At 45.8% G+C, this 23,362-nt stretch overlaps 1 protein-coding gene across 4 annotated transcripts; it reads left to right on the plus strand.

Moving 5' to 3' along the window:
• Nucleotides 1–2,493: 2,493 nt before the first annotated feature.
• On the plus strand, nucleotides 2,494–7,427 carry LOC119342097 (BTB/POZ domain-containing protein POB1-like). 4 transcript variants are annotated; one of them, XM_037613933.1, is made up of 6 exons: nucleotides 2,494–2,995; nucleotides 4,507–4,635; nucleotides 5,409–5,524; nucleotides 5,617–5,680; nucleotides 5,974–6,253; nucleotides 6,335–7,427. In XM_037613933.1, exons 1-6 carry the CDS (start codon nucleotides 2,749–2,751, stop codon nucleotides 7,143–7,145), a joined length of 1,647 nt encoding a protein of 548 aa, XP_037469830.1. In that variant the 5' UTR covers nucleotides 2,494–2,748; the 3' UTR covers nucleotides 7,146–7,427. The 4 variants fall into 4 exon arrangements, with proteins under 4 accessions (XP_037469830.1, XP_037469831.1, XP_037469832.1 ...); XM_037613934.1 differs by having other exon boundaries at nucleotides 2,494–2,968; XM_037613935.1 differs by having other exon boundaries at nucleotides 2,494–2,959.
• Nucleotides 7,428–23,362: the final 15,935 nt, after the last annotated feature.

The following is a 23,362-nucleotide window of genomic DNA, read 5'->3' on the forward strand; positions in this document are numbered from 1 at the left end:
CCTCCCTTGCTCCTTTCCCTTCCTTTCCACTAAGGCCCATTAAGGCCCATATACCTCCCTGGGGGTTCCGATAACCTCCCGGAGCTCCGGTATTGTCCCAATCTCACCCGGAACCTTTCTGGTGTCCAAATATAGTCGTCCAATATATAGATCTTCATATCTCGACCATTTCGAGACTCCTCATCATGTCAGTGATCACATCCGGGACTTCGAACAACCTTCGGTACATCAAAACACATAAACTCATAATATAACTATCATCTAACTTTAAGCGTGCGGACCCTACGGGTTCGAGAACTATGTAGACATGACCGAGACACATCTCTGGTCAATAACCAATAACGGAACCTGGATGCTCATATTGGCTCCTAGATATTCTACAAAGATCTTTATCGGTCAAACCGCATAACAACATATGTTGTTCCCTTTGTCATCGGTATGTTACTTGCCCGAGATTCGATCGGCGGTGTCTCAATACCTAGTTCAATCTCGTTACCGGCAAGTCTCTTTACTCGTTACGTAATGCATCATCCTGTAACTAACCCATTAGCTACATTTCTTGCAAGGCTTATAGTGATGTGCATTACCGAGAGGGCCCAGAGATACCTCTCCGACAATCGGAGTGACAAATCCTAATCTCGAAATACGTCAACTCAACAAGTACCTTTGGAGACACCTGTAGAGCACCTTTATAATCACCCAGTTACGTTGTGACGTTTGGTAGCACACAAAGTGTTCCTCCGGTAAACGGGAGTTACATAATCTCATAGTCATAGGAATATGTATAAGTCATGAAGAAAGCATTAGCAACATACTAAACGATCAAGTGCTAAGCTAATGGAATGGGTCAAGTCAATCAAATCATTCTCCTAATGATGTGATCCCGTTAATCAAATGACAACTCATGTCTATGGTTAGGAAACTTAACCATCTTTGATTCACGAGCTAGTCAAGTAGAGGCATACTAGTGACACTCTGTTTGTTTATGTATTCACACATGTATTATGTTTTCGGTTAATACAATTCTAGCATGAATAATAAACATTTATCATGATATAAGAAAATAAATAATAACTGTATTATTGCCTCTAGGGCATATTTCCTTCACCGGCCGTCAATGACCATTAGGTCAGCGGCTCCAGCACAAACTTCATCAACATCTTCGATGAGGAGGACGAGTAGTGTAGTTGTGGGAGTGTATTTGGTACATAGATCATGCCGGTACATGCTTTTGTATGAAAACGCAAATCGTGAAATGGCTACTATGGTTGTTGGAGCTGAAATATGGGGTATAACCGGTCACCGTCCGCAGACGTGACCGACCCGTTTGGCAACTAAAAATAGCTATGCTCTAAGGCCAACCCCGACGCAAGGATCCATTTGCTCAACCCACGTCCGTTTGGGACCGCGGAGACAAAAAACGCGGCCCAACGCTGAGACCCATCATGTTTTTCTGTTCACTTTGTGTCCATCTCAGACTCATTTCTATCCCAAAATTGGGCCAGATTTGGATCCGAAGCGGACACCATGCGCTGTCCATTTGTGTCCTATTTGTCCTGCCTGGCTCACCACCCACCCACCTTTTCTACTTCCTGTCCCACACATCCACCCATGAACCGCACAAATATCTCCACCACACTGACGGGAGACAGAGGAGGCACGCAACGCGACGACGCTCCCTCCGACCGGCCTCGAGGCCTCCGCCGCTGTGGCCCCCGACAACCGCATTGCCAGTGGACTCGGTGGTCCTGTCCACGTCGTCATCAACCGCATCAGGTGCGGCGGCGCTCCCTCCGCATCAGGCGCGACACTCCCTTTGCATCAGGCATGCACCTCTTTGACGTTCTCCTCCTTGAGCGACAACTGGGTAAGGACATGTCCCTCCCAAATGCGGTAGCACCGTTGGGTGCACCGCCCATGTCCACATGTCCGTCTGTGTCCGCTATCTGTTTTATTGACACAAACAAATAAAAAGCGGATAAAATCTGTTTCTGTTTGGGTCACTGCGTTGGAGTTGGTCTAAGGCTTTGTTTGGTTGTCAGGTAAAATATACCAGGAATCGAGTTGCTCTAACAATTGGAAATCCAACGACAATAATCCGAGTTGCTCAAATCATGCTCCATGCACGTTCATGACATAAGAAAAGTACATGAGAAAATGATGATGATTGCTCCACAAGGGGAAAACCCCGTGACACCAAAACCCACCCCCTCCAAACCGCAAGCTTTGACGTCCTCTCCGTCGACCTGCCGCCTGCGTCCTCTCTTCCTAACCGCAACCAACTCAACTCTACTCACTCTACTCTAGAAAGGAAAGGAAAGACGCAACACAGGTCACGTCGCGAGCGAAGCAAGGCACAGAATCGCGACGCCGACGCCGACCAGACCCTCACCCTCCGCTGACGCGCCGGCCCCACGCGTGAGAAACGTGGCCCGCGGACAGCCGGGACCCGCGGCGCACGCCTCCTAGTTAAGCGGCCTGCCGGTCTCTAACCCAAATCGCCGCACCCGTTTCACGCTTACCACCCTCTGGTTTCCTCCCCGTCACACCACAGCCACGCCTCTCTCTTCTCCGTCTCACTCTTGTCCCCACGCCCCCGCTTCCGCCGCCTTCTGGAACCTTCTTTCGGGCTAGGGTTCCGGCTCCGACGGCGGCGATGACGTCTTCTGCGGTCTGCGCGCAGCGGCGGAGGTGAGGCGGCGGGCGTGGCGGGATTGGTATTGGAGGAAGGGGGCGGTGGTGGTCGGGATGGACCCGGACTTCTCGCGGGCGAGCGGTGGCCCGAGCTTCGAGTTCGCCTTCAACTCGGTCAACTTCTCCGACCGGGTCCTGCGGATCGAGATCGTCGCCGGGGACGACGCCCCGGGGGCCAAGGGCGCCGCCGGCGAGGGGTGCTCCTCCATCGCCGACTGGGCGCGCCACCGCAAGCGCCGCAGGGAGGACCTCCGCCGCGAGAAAGGTGGGGAAGGTTGGTCTACGTCTCGTCATCATTTCGGTACGGGGCGATTTGGGCGTGGGTGGGTTTGAATTTGTATTCGTACTGATTTGACAGCGGGTGGGTGGGGAGTTGCGAAATGGAGGTAGCGCTTGCTTTTCCCGCTGATTTGTTTTGATTGCCTGTTGGGGATTTTAGGTATCAAAAGCCTTACGTTCGGTATAAGGTGGGACAAAGATGGTGAGGCAGCTTTTCCTTTTGATTGAAGTGAAGTTATGATTTCCCAGCTGTATGCCTTGATTTGAATTTCTCACTTGTTGCCACATGGAAATTTAGCCACAATATGATCTTCTGAGCAACGTCGTGTTCAGGAGATGACATTGGTGGGCGGAATTTTAGGGGATTTATCCTCGACTCTATTTGCAGGATCTTATTCAACTCTTAATTCCGCAGAAGAAAACTCTGTGACATTGCTCCTAGCATGATCCTGAATTTACAAAGAGCATTGTGCACCGTAACCGAACCAACCTCAAGCCCAGTAGATGCAATAAGTTGTATATAAACTATAGACAAAAGTTAGTTTTGTTATTGCCTGATTAATAGTACGCCCAGATGTTGTCCAATGTCTCGTTTATCTGAGTATGTATTCGTTGTAATGGGCTAACAAGGGTTTTATGTGTTACATAATGCTTCTAAGTTTCTATATTTGAGAAAAGTAAGCATGAAAGAGGGTATATTAAGGGGAGGATGGAACCGTAATGAAGTTAGAAGTTCTTACAAGTTCTTACTCTTAACTAGTTAGTCCGTCTGTCTGTGTTTATTAGGCCACTGGAGAGAAGTGCTGGGACCAAGGCACAGCGCGTGTAGTTGCCCAGTTTTGAATTGGCCCTGTTAGAACACATGGGTTAGCGGCATTGGTTAGCGAAACCGTTTCGCCTACCTCGCACATGTAGCGGCTGGAGATTTATCTCCCTCAATCGGTGGACAGAACGAGCAACGGAACCTGTGAAATCTGCACTTCATTAATACCAGACGTGGCTGGCTGGTTCTCTGGCCTAATAAACGCGGACATAGGAAGTATTTGACATTCTATTAGCGTCCCATGAGAAGTTCTCTGAGTACCCAATATATTTTGGGTTAATTTGATAAATGCCACTTGAATTCTGGCGATTCCGAGAAACGCAACTGCAATTTCCAAACTTTGAAAAATGCCATTTTCAGTGGCATTTTTCAAAGTCTGCAGTGGCTTTATCAAAGTTTGCAAAATTTGCAGTGGCATTTATCAAAGTTTGGAAAATGCAGTGGCATTTCTTGGAATCGCCAGAATTCGAGTGGCATTTATCCAATTAACCCCATATTGTTATTAGGATTTATGCTTTATTGCTTGGATCTTTTTGTCATTGTCATCTGAAACTATTGTGCTCTTGCTTTGCTTCATCAGAATATGTTTCTGTGATGACGATCTGATGCCAATGCACTTCTACTATTCACACTTTCTTAATCATGTTCTTATTCTAGAGTGCAATAACTTCCATTTTTAATGACCTCCTGCTATCATTTCATGCCCCCAGAATGTGGAAAGTATATGTCAGAACCAGCAAACATCAAAATTGAAGCAGATGAACGTGATACCTATGAGGAAACCAATGAGGAGCCTGTAGCTATGATAGAAGAATCTCCACCTGATATTGGACAAGATGGTTAGTGCAATTGAACATCTTTTAATTACTCCGAAATAGAAGACGTTTTTTAGGCTAGTTTAGCCTACAAAAACGTCTTATATTTTGGTACAGAGGTACTATATGGCAGTCAGGTTAAGAAAATTTAACACTTAAACACAGAATTCTGTGCACCTATGCCACATAATTAAAATTATTTTTTGCAGAACTGTTATGCGTAGCAATCATTGGTACTGATCATATGTGATTTTAGAGTTAGTTGATGACACAATGTATCAGAGCGAGTAACTCATTCCTTTGTATTGAAACTGTGGAGACATGCTGGTACCGGTGAAGCCTTTCTGCCACCCATTGCGTTGATAATATTAGACATGTGGTAATCATTTTAAATGCCTCACTTTACTATTGATTGGTTGAGATTCATATGAGCTTGATTACTTGATTCTTTCTGCCCCACCTAATTTTGGAACAATTTGGTTATGGATGGATTATACTTCTGTTGGATATAATTCTGACATAACTGTAAGTAAACTTGTGTACAATTGTTATACTTGTGGACAAATTTACTTTAACTTTTGAAGCTACCAGATCTCTGAAGTTTGTGCACCATGTTGTTACTGATAAGTCATATGATTCAATACACTGTCACTATGCTCCCCATTTGATTGTGCTCCAAAGCATCATATCCTTGCCTATATAAAAGATGTGAATCCTGTGCACCATTTGTTCCTTTATACTACATGCCTACGTGGCCGTTTGTTCTCTGCTTCATTGGACCTTGTTGTTTGTATCAGGTGAGGATGGAGACAGTGACTCATCCTGGAATATGGAGTGTAATCAGGTTTTGAGAGTGAAGTCTATATATATCAGCTCTGCGATTCTAGCTGCAAAAAGTCCCTTCTTTTACAAGGTGGATCTAATTTGTGTGTAAAATGAGTTCATTGTGCAGTGTAGTTATGTATTGTTATCTAGCTAACCGTGTCATAATTTTCATCTTGTTAGCTTTTCTCAAACGGCATGAAAGAATCCGACCAGAGGCATGCAACTCTTAGAATAACTGCTTCAGGTAATGTGGGAGCTCCAGTAGGACATGTTCTATCCTAGCTGCTGTACAGTTTTGCTTAATATTTGAATGATCGTTTTGCTTAATGTGGGAGCTCCAGTAGGACATGTTCTATCCTAGCTGCTGTACAGTACTGACATGATCATTGTCAATGAGGTTATCCATGATTAATTTTTCAGTTCAGCTAGCAAGTTAATTGTCTATACCCCACCATTTTGCAAAAAAAAATAAAATTTCTTTTGCTTTTGAGCTAACAGTTACCTTATGTCTGATTGTTGTATTTCTACTTGGAACAGAGGAAAGTGCCCTTATGGAGCTTTTAAGTTTTATTTACAGTGGAAAGTTGACGACCAATCAGCCAACCCTTCTGCTTGATATCTTGATGATGTCTGACAAATTTGAAGTTGTTTCTTGCATGAGACACTGCAGTCAACTACTAAGAAGCTTACCTATGACCACAGAATCTGCACTTCTCTATCTAGATCTGCCTTCCAGCATTTCAATGGCTGCAGCAGTTCAGCCACTGACTGATGCTGCCAAGGAATTCCTCGCCAACAAATACAAGGATTTGACTAAGTGGGTGGTCTCTTTATTTAGAGAGCCAACTAAATTGTTGAAATAACATTGTTGAACTAAAGGAATGCTTCCTCTTTTCAGGTTTCAGGATGAAGTGATGAACATTCCCCTGGCTGGGATTGAAGCTATCTTATGTAGTAACGACCTTCAGGTGGCATCAGAGGATGCAGTCTATGACTTTGTGATCAAGTGGGCTCGTGCTCAATACTCAAGAACGGAAGAAAGACGTGAAATCTTGGGGACTCGGTTGCTGCCACTTGTTAGGTTTTCTCATATGACGTGCAGGAAGTTGCGGAAGGTCCTTGCATGCAGTGATCTGGATAATGAGCAAGCAACTAAAAGTGTCACTGATGCACTCCTGTACAAAGCTGATGCACCACATCGACAGCGTGCCCTTGCTACAGATGTGTTGACCTCTAGGAAATATACTGAACGAGCTTACAAATATCGTCCACTTAAGGTGGTGGAATTTGATCGACCGTATCCTCAGTGCATAGCATACTTGGATCTGAAGCGTGAGGAGTGTGGCCGACTATTCCCATCTGGGCGGATTTACTCGCAAGCATTCCATCTTGCCGGACAGGGATTCTTCCTCTCAGCACATTGCAACATGGATCAGCAAAGTGCTTTCCACTGCTTTGGTCTCTTCTTAGGGATGCAAGAGAAAGGCTCAACGAGTGTTACCGTGGACTACGAGTTTGCTGCAAGGACAAGGCCATCGGGTGAGTTTGTCAGCAAGTACAAGGGCTGCTACACCTTCACTGGTGGAAAGGCGGTTGGCTACCGCAATCTCTTTGCAATTCCCTGGCCGTCGTTTATGGCTGACGATAGCCTCTTCTTCATCAATGGGGTACTACATTTGAGAGCAGAATTGACCATAAAGCAACTCTAGATGGTCCTTGGCGCACTACTAACCTCATCCGTGTCCTTGCTCTAACCTCAGTTCGTGCAAGGCCTCAGTGTGGAAAATCTTGTGTCATTCAAACATGTTTTTACTCTGCGCCAAAATAGACACTTCTGAAACGAGAAGCCAGATCCTTTGTTTTACATAAAAAGAGGACTGTCATGTCATGCATTAGTTTTGAACTTTGGAAACTGAAGCTTTGACAGAGAATCAAAGTTACATTCGTAACATGTTCAGATGAGTTGAATTTGCAGTCTGTTAGATTTCCTACACGCGCTGGTAGGGTTGTTTAGACAGTACTCCCTCTGTCCGAAAATACTTCTCATTAAAATGGACAAAAAAAAGATGTATCTAGAACTAAAATACATCTAGATACATCTTCTTTTATTCATTTTGATGACAAGTATTTCCGGACGGAGGGAGTAGATGTTACAAAGACCATGTGCTAAATTGCTGCTGGTGGGGAGGCTTGGCTCCGGCTAGTAGATGTGCTAGGGTTTTAGTCAAGGAGGGCGACACTTGGATGGACGGTGACGTTTTTTCTTTTAAGTCAATCTTTCGGCCCCGATCCTTTTTAATTTCATTGTGACAGATTAAACGAAGCTTTGCCGTAAATTATTATCCATTGTCGTGGTCCTTGTATATTCATCAGTCTTATTATAAGTCGCATATATTCATCAGTCTTGCTACAAGTCACAGTAGATGTTATATAGGTCTGTTGGATCTTGATGCTGCAGAATTCTCTTTTTAGATTTTTTTCTTTCTCTTAAATCTTAGTTGAGTGAGATATAGCCACGCCACTAAACAGAGGCTCGAGCATCATTAATGGAGACCTTGGGAGAGAGGTGGACGACTGATGGAGGTTAAAGGGCTCTCCTCCCGATAAACACGTGCAGGGGTCTGACCGCATGCCTCTCGTACTTAAATAGCTACCCTGCACGACGCCTCCTAGCTAACAAAAAAAGGGACACATGGCGGCACGTAAATGGTAAATAGAACGCCCACGGTTTCAATATTACTTATGTTTCCAATTGTAACGTGACAACACTTGTTTCAAAATTACTTTGTTGATTATTAATGTATGCGCCTTCGCAAATCAGACAGCAAAATTACCACAGCATATTGGTGCCATGGCACCAAGCCAAGTTCATGATTTTCATGCGTGTTTTGGATTTACAGGAATTAAAAAACTAAGTTTCTCAATGTTTCCAGCCCAGCCACGACGCCTAGAATTTTGAATTTCATTTCCATTTCTTGCATGGAACCTAGAAATTTACCCGAAGACACACATGTGATTTTTCAACCAACTTTGCTGCATTGGAGCATGTGCTTGTATTTAAATTTTGAATTGACACGTTCCCTCTCAGAACCACGAGCATTCTTGAGAGAAGCTCCGGTTTGCAAGAAGCTTATACAAAAATTTGTTCATATTCGGCCAATTTTTTTACCCCAACATGGTAGTACCATGACATGACATCATGCCAAGTTTCATGATTTTCAGGCGTATTTTGGATTTACAAGAACTTTTAAACCAAGTTTCTCAATGTTCTCGGCCGAGCCACGATGCCCAGATGTTTGAATTTTATTCCCATTTCTTGCATGAGACCTAAAAATTCACCCGAGGACACAGATATGATTTTTCAGCCAACTTTGGTGCACGAGAGCATGTGCTTGTAGTTCAAATTTGAATTATGCACATTAAATGACCAAAAACTCAATTAATGTATAAAAAAGGCCAAACGAACCCGGAATAATTTCAAATTTTAACATGACACTCATGTAGTTCTATGTTGCCTTTGTAAAGAAACTCAAGGGGGGGGGGAGGGAAGCGTATATTGTTTCGCACTCAAAGGTGACACGTCCCCTCTCAGAACCACGAGTCTTCTTGAGAGAAGCTTCGGTTTGCAAGAAGCTTATACCAAAATTTGTTCCTATTCGGCCAAATATTTTACCATATCAAGGTAGTACCATGACATGACACCATGCCAAGTTTCATAATTTTCAGGCGTGTTTTGGATTTACAAGAATTTTAAAACCAACTTTCTCAATGTTCTTGGCCGAGCCACAATGCCCACATGTTTGAATTTTATTCCCATTTCTTGCATGGGAGCTAGAAATTCACCCAAGGACACAGATGTGATTTTTCAACCAACTTTGGTGCACGGGAGCATGTGCTTGTAGTTCAAATTTGAATTATGCACATTAAATGACCAGAAACTCAATTAATGTATAGAAAGGCCGAACAAACCCGGAATAATTCCAAATTTAACAGGGCACTCATGTAGTTCTAGGTTGCCTTTGTAAAGAAACTCAAGGGGGCAGCGTATATCGTTTCACACTCAAAGGCGGCACGTTCCCTCTCAGAACCACGAGCCTTCTTGAGAGAAGCTTCGATTTGCAAGAAGCTTATGGGGCTGTTTGGATGGCAGCCCAAGCTGCCCTTCCAAAATTTTGGTCGTTGACCACAGGTTGGGCCAGTGGTTGGATTGCAGCCAAGTTTTTGGCTCACAACCAACTTTTTGGCCAGCCGTTGTGAACTAGCATGTGGGCGAGTTCCCGACGGCTATTTCCTTCGCCAAAATTTTGGCATGCCGTCGTTTTGGTCGGACTGGTGTGGGCATAATCCAAATGGCCCCTATACCAAAACTTGTTCCAAATCGGCCCAATTTTTTACCACAAGATGTTAGTGCCATGACATGACACCATGCCAAGTTTCATGATTTCCAGGCGAGTTTTGGATCTACATGAATTTAGAATCCAAGTTTCTCGATGTTCTCGGCCAAGTCACGACGCCTAGATGTTTGAATTTCATTCTCATTTCTTGCATGGGACCTAGAAATTCAACCAAGGACACCCATGTGATTTTCCAACCAACTTTGGTGCACCAGAGCATGTGCCTGCAATTCAAATTTGGATTATGCACATTAAATGTCCAGAAACTCAATTAATGTATAAAATGGACAAACGTGTCGGATTACGGGTTCCGCAAACCCTTGAAAGGTTCGAACTCTGGGGTGCGTGCGGAGATCTCAACCTATTCAGCCTGCCTACTCGTGATTCTCCTAAGCCTAGTGCGACGAGCTCGAAGAGACAAAGAGACACAACGGTTTATCCTGGTTCGGGCCACCTTGCTGTGTAATACCCTACTCCAGCATTTTGGTGGATTGCCTCGAAGGGCTGAGGACGAACTAGTACAGTGGATGAACTGGCCTTAGGAGGCGAGGTGTTCTTGAGCTCAAGAGAGTTGGTGAGGTGGTCCGGTGAGAATGGGTCCAATCCCCTTCTATGGTGGTGGCTAAGTCCTATTTATAGTGGCCTTGGTCCTCTTTCCAAATGTTGGCAGGAAGGGATCCCACAACGGCCGGATTTGAAAGGGGACAAGCAGTACAGCTTATCCTGACAAAAGTGGTCTTCGCCTGCGAAAAGCCCCTGGTCGTGACGCTGCGGTGGGCTCGGTGATGACCTCCATCCTGCCGTCCTGGTGGTCTTGGTCTTGTTGCACCAGAATGGAAACCTTTGGCTGATTCCTCGGGACTCCGCACCTGTGGCTTGCCTCCCTTGCACCGAAGAGGAAACTGGCACTCTGCGCCCGCTGGCGCCCGCCTGGCCTTGGTCGTCATGGCTCACGTCAGCCGAGCCTCGTGAGGTGTACCTTGCATGGAACTCTCCGCCCCTCGGGAGCCAGCCTAAAGAGGCCGATCCCCTCGGGGGTCTTTGTTGGAAATATGCCCTAGAGGCAATAATAAAAGGATTATTATTATATTTCCTTGTTCATGATAATTGTCTTTTATTCATGCTATAATTGTATTATCCGGAAATCATAATACACGTGTGAATACATAGACCACAACATGTCCCTAGTGAGCCTCTAGTTGACTAGCTCGTTAATCAACAGATATTCATGGTTTCCTGACTATGGACATTGGATGTCATTGATAACGAGATCACATCATTAGGAGAATGATGTGATGGACAAGACCCAATCCTAAGCATAGCACAAGATCGTGTAGTTCGTTTGCTAGAGCTTTTCCAATGTCAAGTATCTTTTCCTTAGACCAAGAGATCGTGTAACTCCCGGATACCGTAGGAGTGCTTTGGGTGTACCAAACGTCACAACGTAACTGGGTGACTATAAAGGTATACTACGGGTATCTCCGAAAGTGTCTGTTGGGTTGACACGGATCGAGACTGGGATTTGTCACTCCGTATGACGGAGAGGTATCTCTGGGCCCACTCGGTAATGCATCATCATAATGAGCTCAAAGTGACCAAGTGTCTGGACACGGGATCATGCACTGTGGTACGAGTAAAGTGACTTACCGGTAACGTGATTGAACGAGGTATTGGGATACCGACGATCGAATCTTGGGCAAGTAACATACCGATTGACAAAGGGAATTGTATACGGGGTTGCTTGAATCCTCGACATCGTGGTTCATCCGATGAGATCATCGAGGAGCATGTGGGAGACAACATGGGTATCCAGATCCCGTTGTTGGTTATTGACCATAGAGCCGTCTCGGTCATGTCTACGTGTCTCCCGAACCCGTAGGGTCTACACACTTAAGGTTAGGTGACGCTAGGGTTGTAGAGATATTAGTATGCACCAAACCGAAAGTTGTTAGGAGTCCCGGATGAGATCCCGGACGTCACGAGGAGTTCCGGAATGGTCCGGAGATAAAGAATTATATATGGGAAGTCGAGTTTCGGCCATCGAGAAAGTTTCAGGGGTCACCGGTATTGTACTGGGACCACTGGAAGGGTCCCGGGGGTCCACCGGGTGGGGCCACCTATCCCGGAGGGCCCCACGGGCTGAAGTGGGAGGGGAACCAGCCCTTGATGGGCTGGTGCGCCCCCCTTGGCCCCCCTGTGCCTAGGGTTGGGAACCCTAGGGGAGGGGGCGCCTCCACTTGCCTTGGGGGGCAAGGCACCCCCTTGGCCGGCGCCCCCCTAGGAGATCCCATCTCCTAGGGCCGGCGCCCCCCTTGGGGACCCTATATATAGAGAGGGGAGGGAGGGCAGCCGCACCCTTGCTCTTGGCGCCTCCCTTCCCCTTGCTACACCTCTCTCTCTCGCAAACGCTTGGCGAAGCCCTGCCGGGATCCCTGCTGCATCCACCACCACACCATCGTGATGCTGGATCTTCATCAACCTCTCCTCCCCCCTTGCTGGATCAAGAAGGAGGAGACGTCATGCTGACCGTACATGTGTTGAACGCGGAGGTGCCGTCCGTTCAGCGCTAGGATCTCCGGTGATTTGGATCACGACGAGTACGACTCCCTCAACCCCGTTCTCTTGAACGCTTCCGCTCGATCTACAAGGGTATGTAGATGCACTCCTCTCTCTCGTTGCTAGATGAACTCATAGATTGATCTTGGTGAAACCGTAGATTTTTTTATTTTCTGCAACGTTCCCCAACAGTGGCATCATGAGCTAGGTCTATGCGTAGTTCTCTTTGCACGAGTAGAACACAAATCTGTTGTGGGCGTAGATGTTGTCAACTTTCTTGCCACTACTAGTCTTATTTTGCTTCAGCGGTATTGTGGGATGAAGCGGCCTGGACCGACCTTACACATACGCTTACGTGAGACAGGTTCCACCAACTGACATGCACTAGTTGCATAAGGTGGCTACCGGGTGTCGGTCTCTCCCACTTTAGTTGGAGCGGATTCGATGAAAAGGGTCCTTATGAATGGTAAATAGAAGTTGAAAAATCACGTTGTGGCTTTTTCGTAGGTAAGAAAACATTCTTGCTAGAACCCTATTGCAGCCACGTAAAAGATGCAACAACAATTAGAGGACGTCTAACTTGTTTTTGCAGCAATTGCTTTGTGATGTGATATGGCCAAAAGTTGTGATGAATGATGAATGATATATTGTGATGTATGAGATCATATTCTTGTAATAGGAATCACGACTTGCATGTCGATGAGTATGACAACCGGCAGGAGCCATAGGAGTTGTCTTAATTATTGTATGACCTGCGTGTCAATGATTTAACACCATGTAATTACTTTACTTTATTGCTAAACCGTTAGCTATAGTAGTATAAGTAATAGTTGGCGAGCAACTTCATGGAGACACGATGATGGAGATCATGGTGTTATGCCGGTGACGAAGATGATCATGGAGCCCCGAAGATGGAGATCAAAGGAGCTATATGATATTGGCCATATCATGTCACTACTATTTGATTGCATGTGATGTTTATCATATTTTTCCATCTTGTTTACTTAGAACGACGGTAGTAAATAAGATGATCCCTCATAATAATTTCAAGAAAGTGTTCCCCCTAACTGTGCGCCGTTGCGACAGTTCGTTGTTTCGAAGCACCACATGATGATCGGGTGTGATAGATTCTAATGTTCACATACAACGGGTGTAAGACAGATTTACACATGCAAAATACTTAGGTTAACTTGATGAGCCTAGCATGTACAGACATGGCCTCGGAACACAGAGACCGAAAGGTCGAACATGAGTAGTATGGAAGATATGATCAACATGGAGATGTTCACCGATGATGACTAGTCCGTCTCACGTGATGATCGGACACGGCCTAGTCGACTCGGATCATGTATCACTTAGATGACTAGAGGGATGTCTAATCTGAGTGGGAGTTCATTAAATAATTTGATTAGATGAACTTAATTATCATGAACTTAGTCTAAAATCTTGCAAAAATGTCTTGTAGATCAAATGGCCAACGCTCATGTCAACATGAACTTCAACGCGTTCCTAGAGAAAACCAAGCTGAAAGATGATGGCAACAACTATACGGACTGGGTCCGGAACCTAAGGATCATCCTCATAGCTGCCAAGAAAGCATTTGTCCTTGAAGCACCGTTAGGTGACCCACCTGCTCTCCCAGCACCGCAAGACGATTTAAACGTTTGGCAGACACGTGCTGATGATTACTCCCTCGTTCAATGCAGCATGCTTTACAGCTTAGAACCGGGGCTCCAAAAGCGTTTTGAGCAACACGGAGCATATGAGATGTTCGAGGAGTTGAAAATGGTTTTCCAAGCTCACGCCAGGGTCGAGAGATATGAAGTCTCCGACAAGTTCTATAGTTGTAAGATGGAGGAAAATAGTTCTGTCAGTGAGCACATACTCAAAATGTCTGGGTTGCACAACCGGTTGTCCCAGCTGGACATTAACCTCCCGGACGAGGCGGTCATTGACAGAATCCTTCAGTCGCTCCCACCGAGCTACAAGAGCTTTGTGATGAACTACAATATGCAGGGGATGGTGAAAACTATTCCTGAAGTATTTTCAATGCTGAAGTCAGCAGAGGTAGAAATCAAAAAGGAACATCAAGTGTTGATGGTCAATAAAACCACCAAGTTCAAGAAAGGCAAGGGTAAGAAGAACTTCAAGAAGGACGACAAGGATGTTGCCGCGCCCGGTAAGCTAGTTGCCGGGAAGAAGTCAAAGAATGGACCCAAGCCTGAGACTGAGTGCTTTTATTGCAAAGGGAAGGGTCACTGGAAGCGGAACTCCCCAAATACTTAGCGGACAAGAAGGCCGACAACACTAAAGGTATATGTGATATACATGTAATTGATGTGTACCTTACCAGTGCTCGTAGTAGCTCATGGGTATTTGATACCGGTGCCGTTGCTCATATTTGTAACTCAAAGCAGGAGCTGCGGAATAAGCGGAGACTGGCGAAGGACGAGGTGACGATGCGCGTCGGGAATGGTTCCAAGGTCGATGTGATCGCCGTGGGCACGCTACCTCTACATTTACCTACGGGATTAGTTTTATACCTCAATAATTGTTATTTAGTGCCAAGTTTGAGCATGAACATTGTATCTGGATCTCGTTTAATACGAGATGGCTACTCATTTAAATCCGAGAATAATGGTTGTTCTATTTATATGAGAGATATGTTTTATGGTCATGCCCCGATGGTCAATGGTTTATTCTTAATGAATCTCGAACGCAATGTTACACATATTCATAGTGTGAATACCAAAAGATGTAGAGTTGATAACGATAGTCCGACATACTTGTGGCACTGCCGCCTTGGTCACATTGGTGTCAAGCGCATGAAGAAGCTCCATGAGGATGGACTTTTAGAGTCTCTCGATTATGAATCATTTAACACATGCGAACCATGCCTCATGGGCAAAATGACCAAGACTCCGTTCTCCGGAACAATGGAGCGAGCAACCAACTTATTGGAAATCATACATATCGATGTGTGCGGTCCAATGAGCGTTGAGGCTCACGGAGGATATTGTTATGTTCTCACTCTCACTGATGACTTGAGTAGATATGGGTATGTCTACTTGATGAAACACAATTCTGAGACCTTTGAAAAGTTCAAGGAATTTCAGAATGAGGTAGAGAATCAACATGACCAAAAGATAAAGTTATTACGATCAGATCGTGGAGGAGAATATTTAAGTCACGAATTTGGTACGCACTTAAGGAAATGTGGAATCGTTTTGCAACTCACGCCGCCTGGAACACCTCAGCGTAACGGTGTGTCCGAACGTCGTAATCGCACTCTATTGGATATGGTGTGATCTATGATGTCTCTTACCGATTTACCGCTGTCATTTTGGGGATACGCTCTAGAGACATCTACATTCACTTTAAATAGGGCTCCGTCTAAATCTGTTGGGACGACACCGTATGAATTATGGTTTGGGAAGAAACCTAAGCTGTCGTTTCTAAAAGTTTGGGGATGCGATGCTTATGTCAAGAAACTTCAACCTGAAAAGCTCGAACCCAAGTCAGAAAAATGCATCTTCATAGGATACCCTAAGGAAACCATTGGGTATACCTTCTACTTAAGATCCGAGGGCAAGATCTTTGTTGCCAAGAACAAATCCTTTCTGGAAAAAGAATTTCTCTCGAAAGGAGTAAGTGGGAGGAAAGTAGAACTCGATGAAGTACTACCTCTTGAACCGGAAAGTAGTGCAGCTCAGGAAAATGTTCCTGTGGTGCCCACACCGACTGGAGAGGAAATTAATGATGATGATCAAGGTACTTCGGATCAAGTTGCTACTGAACTTCGTAGGTCCACAAGGACACGTTCCAGACCAGAGTGGTACGGCAACCCTGTCCTGGAAATCATGTTGTTAGACAACGGTGAACCTTCGAACTATGAATAAGCGATGGCGGGCCCAGATTCCAACAAATGGCTTGAAGCCATGCAATCTGAGATAGAATCCATATATGAAAACAAAGTATGGACTTTGACAGACTTGCCCGATGATTGGCGAGTGATAGAAAATAAATGGATCTTTAAGAAGAAGATGGACGCAGATGGTAATGTTACCATCTATAAAGCTCGACTTGTTGCTAAGGGTTATCGACAAGTTCAAGGGGTTGACTACGATGAGACATTCTCTCCCGTAGCGAAGCTAAAGTCCGTCCGAATCATGTTAGCAATTGCCGCATACTATGATTATGAGATATGGTAGATGGACGTCAAAACGGCATTCCTTAACGGACATCTTAAGGAAGAACTGTATATGATGCAGCCGGAAGGTTTTGTCGATCCTAAGAATGCTAAAAAGGTGTGCAAGCTTCAGCGATCCATTTATGGGCTGGTGCAAGCATCTCGGAGTTGGAACATTCGCTTTGATGAGATGATCAAAGCGTTTGAGTTTATGCAGACTTATGGAGAAGCCTGCGTTTACAAGAAAGTGAGTGGGAGCTTTGTAGCATTTCTCATATTATATGTAGATGACATACTTTTGATGGGAAATGATATAGAACTTTTGGACAGCATTAAGGCCTACTTGAATAAGTGTTTTTCAATGAAGGACCTTGGAGAAGCTGCTTACATATTAGGCATCAAGATCTATAGGGATAGATCAAGACGCCTCATAGGTTTTTCACAAAGCACATACCTTGATAAGATATTGAAGAAGTTCAATATGGATCAGTCCAAGAAAGGGTTCTTGCCTGTATTGCAAGGTGTGAGATTGAGCTCGGCTCAATGCCCGACCACGGCAGAATATAAAGAAGAGATGAGTGTCATCCCCTATGCCTCAGCCATAGGATCTATTATGTATGCCATGCTATGTACCAGACCTGATGTAAACCTTGCCGTAAGTTTGGTAGGAAGGTACCAAAGTAATCCCGGCAAGGAACACTAGACAGCGGTCAAGAATATCCTGAAGTACCTGAAAAGGACAAAGGACATGTTTCTCGTTTATGGAGGTGACGAAGAGCTCGTCATAAAGGGTTACGGCGATGCTAGCGTCGACACAGATCTGGATGACTCTAAGTCACAAACCGGATACGTGTATATGTTGAATCGTGGAGCAGTAAGCTGGTGCAGTTGCAAGCAGAGCGTCATGGCGGGATCTACATGTGAAGCGGAGTACATGACAGCCTCGGAGGCAGCGCATGAAGCAATATGGATGAAGGAGTTCATCACCGACCTAGGAGTCATACCCAATGCGTTGGGGCCGATCACTCTCTTCTGTGACAACACTGGAGCTATTTCCCTTGCCAAGGAGCCCAGGTTTCACAAGAAGACCAGGCACATCAAGCGTCATTTCAACTCCATCCATGAAAATGTTCAAGATGGAGACATAGATATTTGCAAAGTACATACGGATCTGAATGTCGCAGATCCGTTGACTAAACCTCTTCCGCGAGCAAAACATGATCAACACCAGAACTCTATGGGTGTTCGATTCATCACAATGTAACTAGATTATTGACTCTAGTGCAATTGGGAGACTGTTGGAAATATGCCCTAGAGGCAATAATAAAAGGATTATTATTATATTTCCTTGTTCATGATAATTGTCTTTTATTCATGCTATAATTGTATTATCCGGAAATCGTAATACACGTGTGAATACATAGACCACAACATGTCCCTGATGAGCCTCTAGTTGACTAGCTCGTTAATCAACAGATATTCATGGTTTCCTGACTATGGACATTGGATGTCATTGATAACGAGATCACATCATTAGGAGAATGATGTGATGGACAAGACCCAATCCTAAGCATAGCACAAGATCGTGTAGTTCGTTTGCTAGAGCTTTTCCAATGTCAAGTATCTTTTCCTTAGACCATGAGATCGTGTAACTCCCGAATACCGTAGGAGTGCTTTGGGTGTACAAAACGTCACAACGTAACTGGGTGACTATAAAGGTATACTGCGGGTATCTCCGAAAGTGTCTGTTGGGTTGACACGGATCGAGACTGGAATTTGTCACTCCGTATGACGGAGAGGTATCTCTAGGCCCACTCGGTAATGCATCATCATAATGAGCTCAAAGTGACCAAGTGTCTGGTCATGGGATCATGCATTGCGGTACGAGTAAAGTGACTTACCGCTAACGAGATTGAACGAGGTATTGGGATACCGACGATCGAATATCGGGCAAGTAACATATCGATTGACAAAGGGAATTGTATACAGGGTTGCTTGAATCCTCGACATCGTGGTTCATCCGATGAGATCATCGAGGAGCATGTGGGAGCCAACATGGGTATCCAGATCCCGCTGTTGGTTATTGATTGGAGAGCCATCTTGGTCATGTCTACGTGTCTCCCGAACCCGTAGGGTCTACACACTTAAGGTTCGGTGACGCTAGGGTTGTAGAGATATTAGTATGCAGCAAATCTAAAGTTGTTCGGAGTCCCGAATGAGATCCCAGACGTCATGATGAGTTCCGGAATGGTCTGGAGGTAAAGAATTATATATGGGAAGTCGAGTTTCGGCCATCGGGAAAGTTTCGGGGGTCACCGATATTGTGCCGGGACCATCGGATGGGTCCCGGGGGTCCACCGGGTGGGGCCACCTATCCTGGAGGGCCCCATGGGCTGATGTGGGAGGGGAACCAGCCCCTGGTGGGCTGGTGCACCCCCCTTGGGCCCCCCTGCGCCTAGGGTTGGGAACCCTAGGGGAGGGGGTGCCTCCACTTGCCTTGGGGGGCAAGGCACCCCCCTTGGCCGCCGCCCCCCTAGGAGATCCCATCTCCTAGGGCCGGCGCCCCCCCTTGGGGACCCTATATATAGAGGGGGGAGGGAGGGCAGCCGCACCCTTGCACTTGGCGCCTCCCTTCCCCTTGCTACACCTCTCTCTCCCGCAGATGCTTGGCGAAGCCCTGCCGGGATCCCTGCTGCATCCACCACCACGCCGTCGTGCTGCTGGATCTTCATCAACCTCTCCTTCCCCCTTGATGGATCAAGAAGGAGGAGACGTCACGATGACCGTACGTGTGTTGAACGCGGAGGTGCCGTCGGTTCGGCACTAGGATCTCCGGTGATTTGGATCACGACGAGTACGACTCCCTCAACCCCGTTCTCTTGAATGCTTCCGCTCGATCTACAAGGGTATGTAGATGCACTCCTCTCTCTCGTTGCTAGATGAACTCATAGATTGATCTTGGTGAAACCGTAGAATTTTTTTTATTTTCTGCAACGTTCCCCAACAGTCTTGGCGTCGTCCGCCTCGCGAGGCTTGGCCCCTCGTGAGGGTCTTGAGCTGTTGATGTCGAAGTTGGGCCATACCAGGCTGTCGAGGGAGCCACATGGTGGGCCGCAGGCAGGCAAGTCTGGATACCCCCATATCCAGAACGCCGACAAAACGAACCCGGAATAATTCCAAAATTTAACAGGGCACTCATATAGTTCTATGTTGCCTCTGTAAAAAAAATCAAGGGGAGGCAGCGTATATCGTTTCGCACACAAAGGTGACACGTTCCCTCTCGGAACCACGAGGCTTGTTGAGAGAATCTCCCATTTTGCAAGAAGCTTATACCAAAACTTGTCCCAATTCAGCCAAAAATTATACATACGAAAACAGGGTTTAGATTATCCCGAACATCTCGCTACCTAGACCAATGTACTATGATTTGAATTCAACATAAAATGGATACAAATATTTGAATTGGAGATCATATGGTACATGTAGTTCATAGTGAAATATGATTACTGCTATATGCATGTTTTTTGTTATCAAGATAATATTTAGATGATTGTATAACTTGACAACAATCGTATTCAAACAAGGAAAATTGATTCAAATTTTGTCCATATGGTAGACGACAATATATATGTTCATAGGGTGGAGTAAAATGTTCATATATGATGGAAGATCAAAATGTACGACTACATCAATTATAAACCGCAAGGTCACCTAAAGATATATTCGAATTCAACATAACGTGGATTCAAAAATTGAAATTCATGATTGTGGCATTTGTAATCATATAAAAAGGGACATTACTCTTTCTTTTGGTGGGAATTGATTTGTTTTTTGTTGTTGTTGAGGGAAGTGCAAATCGATTTGGTAATGTACAGGGTAATCTTGTTCTCCTATTTTTTTTTTACATTTTTCTTGTAATTTTTCAATGGCATTTATAGCAATATAGTAAAAGGGGACATGACTCTCTTGTGTCTTGTATGAATTGTTTTTTTGTACATGTTAAGTTTGTTATGCCGAACAAGGAATCCGCACCTTGTTATCCCGAAATTTTCAATCTCGAGTATCTTTTGTCTCACCTGCTTTGAAACTCCTGCCTCTTCAACTCGCGTCGCGCCTTGTTATCCTAAAATTTCGACGCGCGTGAAAACTCCCTCCTCATCCGAATCGGTCCCCCAGCCCAGACACGCAAAATCCCCCTTCTACCCGTCAGTCGAAAATGCCGGCTTGACGTCGCGGTGTCAAAATCGGTGGGGGTACACTGGTAACTTACCCTACATTTCGGACAAGCGCGTCCCTAAGCCAGGGCTCCCCCTCCCTCCCCCTTCGTTCCCCCCATTCGTACACCGAGGCCACCAAAACCCGTGAAACCCCACGCTCCTCCGTTGGCCTCCCGACCGCCGCCCAGCCGGAGACTCTTCCCCGACTACGTCATCCACCACAACAACTCATTGTCCCTCATCCACCGCACCGAATGAGGATCCATCGTCGATCTCGTCGTCTCACCGAATCAGCCGCCCCGTCCTCCACCTCCCAGGAGCTGCTCCGACATTCGCCTCATTTATCATGCCACCTCCATCCCCATAGCACCGTCTTGACCCGCCCCACCGAAACCATAGCACCCTCACCAATTCCTCCAATGAAGCCGAGGCCAACTCGGCGCCACCAAGGAGGTTCTGCACTGACCGCTGCATTTTATCTTTTATTCGATCTCACGGGGCTGTCGGTGCTCGATACCGAGCAGCCATGGCGGGTCTCTATCGATGGCACTGTCGCCGGCCACTTCATCCACGGCATTTCTCCCCCATGTCATTGCTTCCTCGGCGGCGACTTCCACACCGGCACTAGCTGCAGCTGCTCTGGCTCTCGCTTGCGCTGCTGCTGCTGCTTCGGCTCTCGCTCGCGCCGCGGCTCTGTTCTTGCTGTTGGTCATGCTGCTGCACTACTCTTGCTTTTGTTCGTGCTGCTGCTCTGCTCTACTATTGCTGTTGGTTACACTGCTGCTCCGCTCTTGCCTCATTTGTGCTGCTGGTCTACTCTTGCTCTCGCCTGCACTGCTGCTGCTGCACGACCTTCGGCAGCTACAGGAGTTGTTGCTTTAGCACTCGCTCACGGCGCTACTGCACGACTTGCTCTGTGCTAGTGTGTTCCCTGCGTGAGCGTCTGCTGATTTAGATCACTGCTTCTTTGCTACTAGTGCTCGAACGCCCTAAATATCTATTGCAGTGCTCTGCTACTAGTTCAATCAGTTTCGACAGTAAAATTCAGTTTCGACTGTAAAGTTCAGTTTCTTCAGTTAAGTTCAGAGTGAACAGTACTTACAACATCTGTCAGAGTGGCCGTGGCGCGGCTGGTGGTTTTACATCTAGCACCTTTTCATGATGTATTTTACATCATCTATTGCAGATGATATTAGAGTCCCACTTCAGATTAGCGTTGTCTATCTTGTCCTGCTTCAGCCTCGCCGCCATACACCTCACCGGAGCTGCTCCAACGACGGAACCGTCCATCACAGTGGAGCAGTACCCTCGGCACCGTTTCCAGAGGCCTCAGATCTTCTTCCCCGCCTCCGACAGTCACACCAGCATCACCGTCCTCCACGTCCAACCCAATTATGCTGAGGTCCACAAGGCTATGCCAAAGAGGTTGTACACTCATCGCATCACTTTGTTACTCTGCATTCATGTCGATCCCTCAGGGATCCTTTGCTATGGAACTACTATTCGTGCATTTGGTTAGAAGGAGTGGAGCAAAGCAAAACTGGAGGTTTTTTTCCTTTGGTGTCTCTTTCAAAGAAAAAGCGTAGGAATTTTAATATTCACTTGGACGTCCTTTTCAAATTAATATGCACGAAGAACAAAACTAATTGCATTACTGGCATAATAAGATTCTTATATTTTTTATTTTCACGTGGTTTGACTTTAATTTGACCATGTTTCTCCATTCCCGTGTTCTTCCAATTCATGTGAACCAAACACCCAAGTTGACTGAAATCCTATGTTTCCAAATGCTCTATTTCGCACGTGCATTCCTATCCTATTCCTGTGTTTTTCCTGTCCCTGCGTTTATAGGATCCTCCAATTCTAAGGAGCCCTTACAGATTTACTTTATTTTCAGATAGGCGTCAAAGAAAACTCTGTGTGTTATGTCCTGCTCCTGCCCTGCCATCATCCACCCCACCTGAGGTGCACCATCGACAGAAGCATTCACTGCAGCAGAGATTCCCCTTGCAGACTTTCTTTCGCCGCCTCAGATCATCTTCCCTGTTGCTGGCAGCCATGCCAACTGCGTTACCATCATCAACTGGGCAGATGAACCTGAGGACTACACAGTTCCGGAAGAGAGGTCGCAATCTTTCATGTTTGCTTATGTTATTCATCAATTATTATTACCTACTACTTTATCGCTCAAACTTGAGTTTTAAAATGCCCGTGGGTCTCATATCGAGGCAACAACAAATAGTATCTGTCTACTATCTGGTTCATCTGGGGTCTTCTATGTGGTTCATGTTGGGTTGGCAACAAACAATAGATGATCCATTGTCTATCTTTTTAAACTAAAGCTATAATCTACCTGCTATCATTAGTTTTGGATCCATCCACTCGTTTGCTACCATCAGTCTTGATTTTTGCATGCACCCCTTAGGCCTTACAAAATCTAACTATTTTTTTATTATGCATGTCAGATATTGTACACAATCATACTGAACATGTAGAGAAAAAGAGAAGACCGTTGCGTGGGAATATAATGTCATGCAGACGCCGCTCCATGGTGGGCGAAGTGCCCCCCC

This window comes from Triticum dicoccoides, chromosome 7B (genome assembly GCF_002162155.2).
Source record: "Triticum dicoccoides isolate Atlit2015 ecotype Zavitan chromosome 7B, WEW_v2.0, whole genome shotgun sequence".
NCBI classification, from domain to species: Eukaryota; Viridiplantae; Streptophyta; class Magnoliopsida; order Poales; family Poaceae; genus Triticum; species Triticum dicoccoides.

Excerpts from the sequence above, each read along its gene's own strand:
- LOC119342097 (XM_037613933.1), top strand. The coding sequence starts at position 2,749 with ATGGACCCGGACTTCTCGCGGGCGAGCGGTGGCCCGAGCTTCGAGTTC. Across the intron at positions 5,681-5,973 it reads TCTTAGAATAACTGCTTCAG|AGGAAAGTGCCCTTATGGAG; the intron begins GTAATGTGGGAG and ends TACTTGGAACAG. Across the intron at positions 6,254-6,334 it reads AAATACAAGGATTTGACTAA|GTTTCAGGATGAAGTGATGA; the intron begins GTGGGTGGTCTC and ends TCCTCTTTTCAG.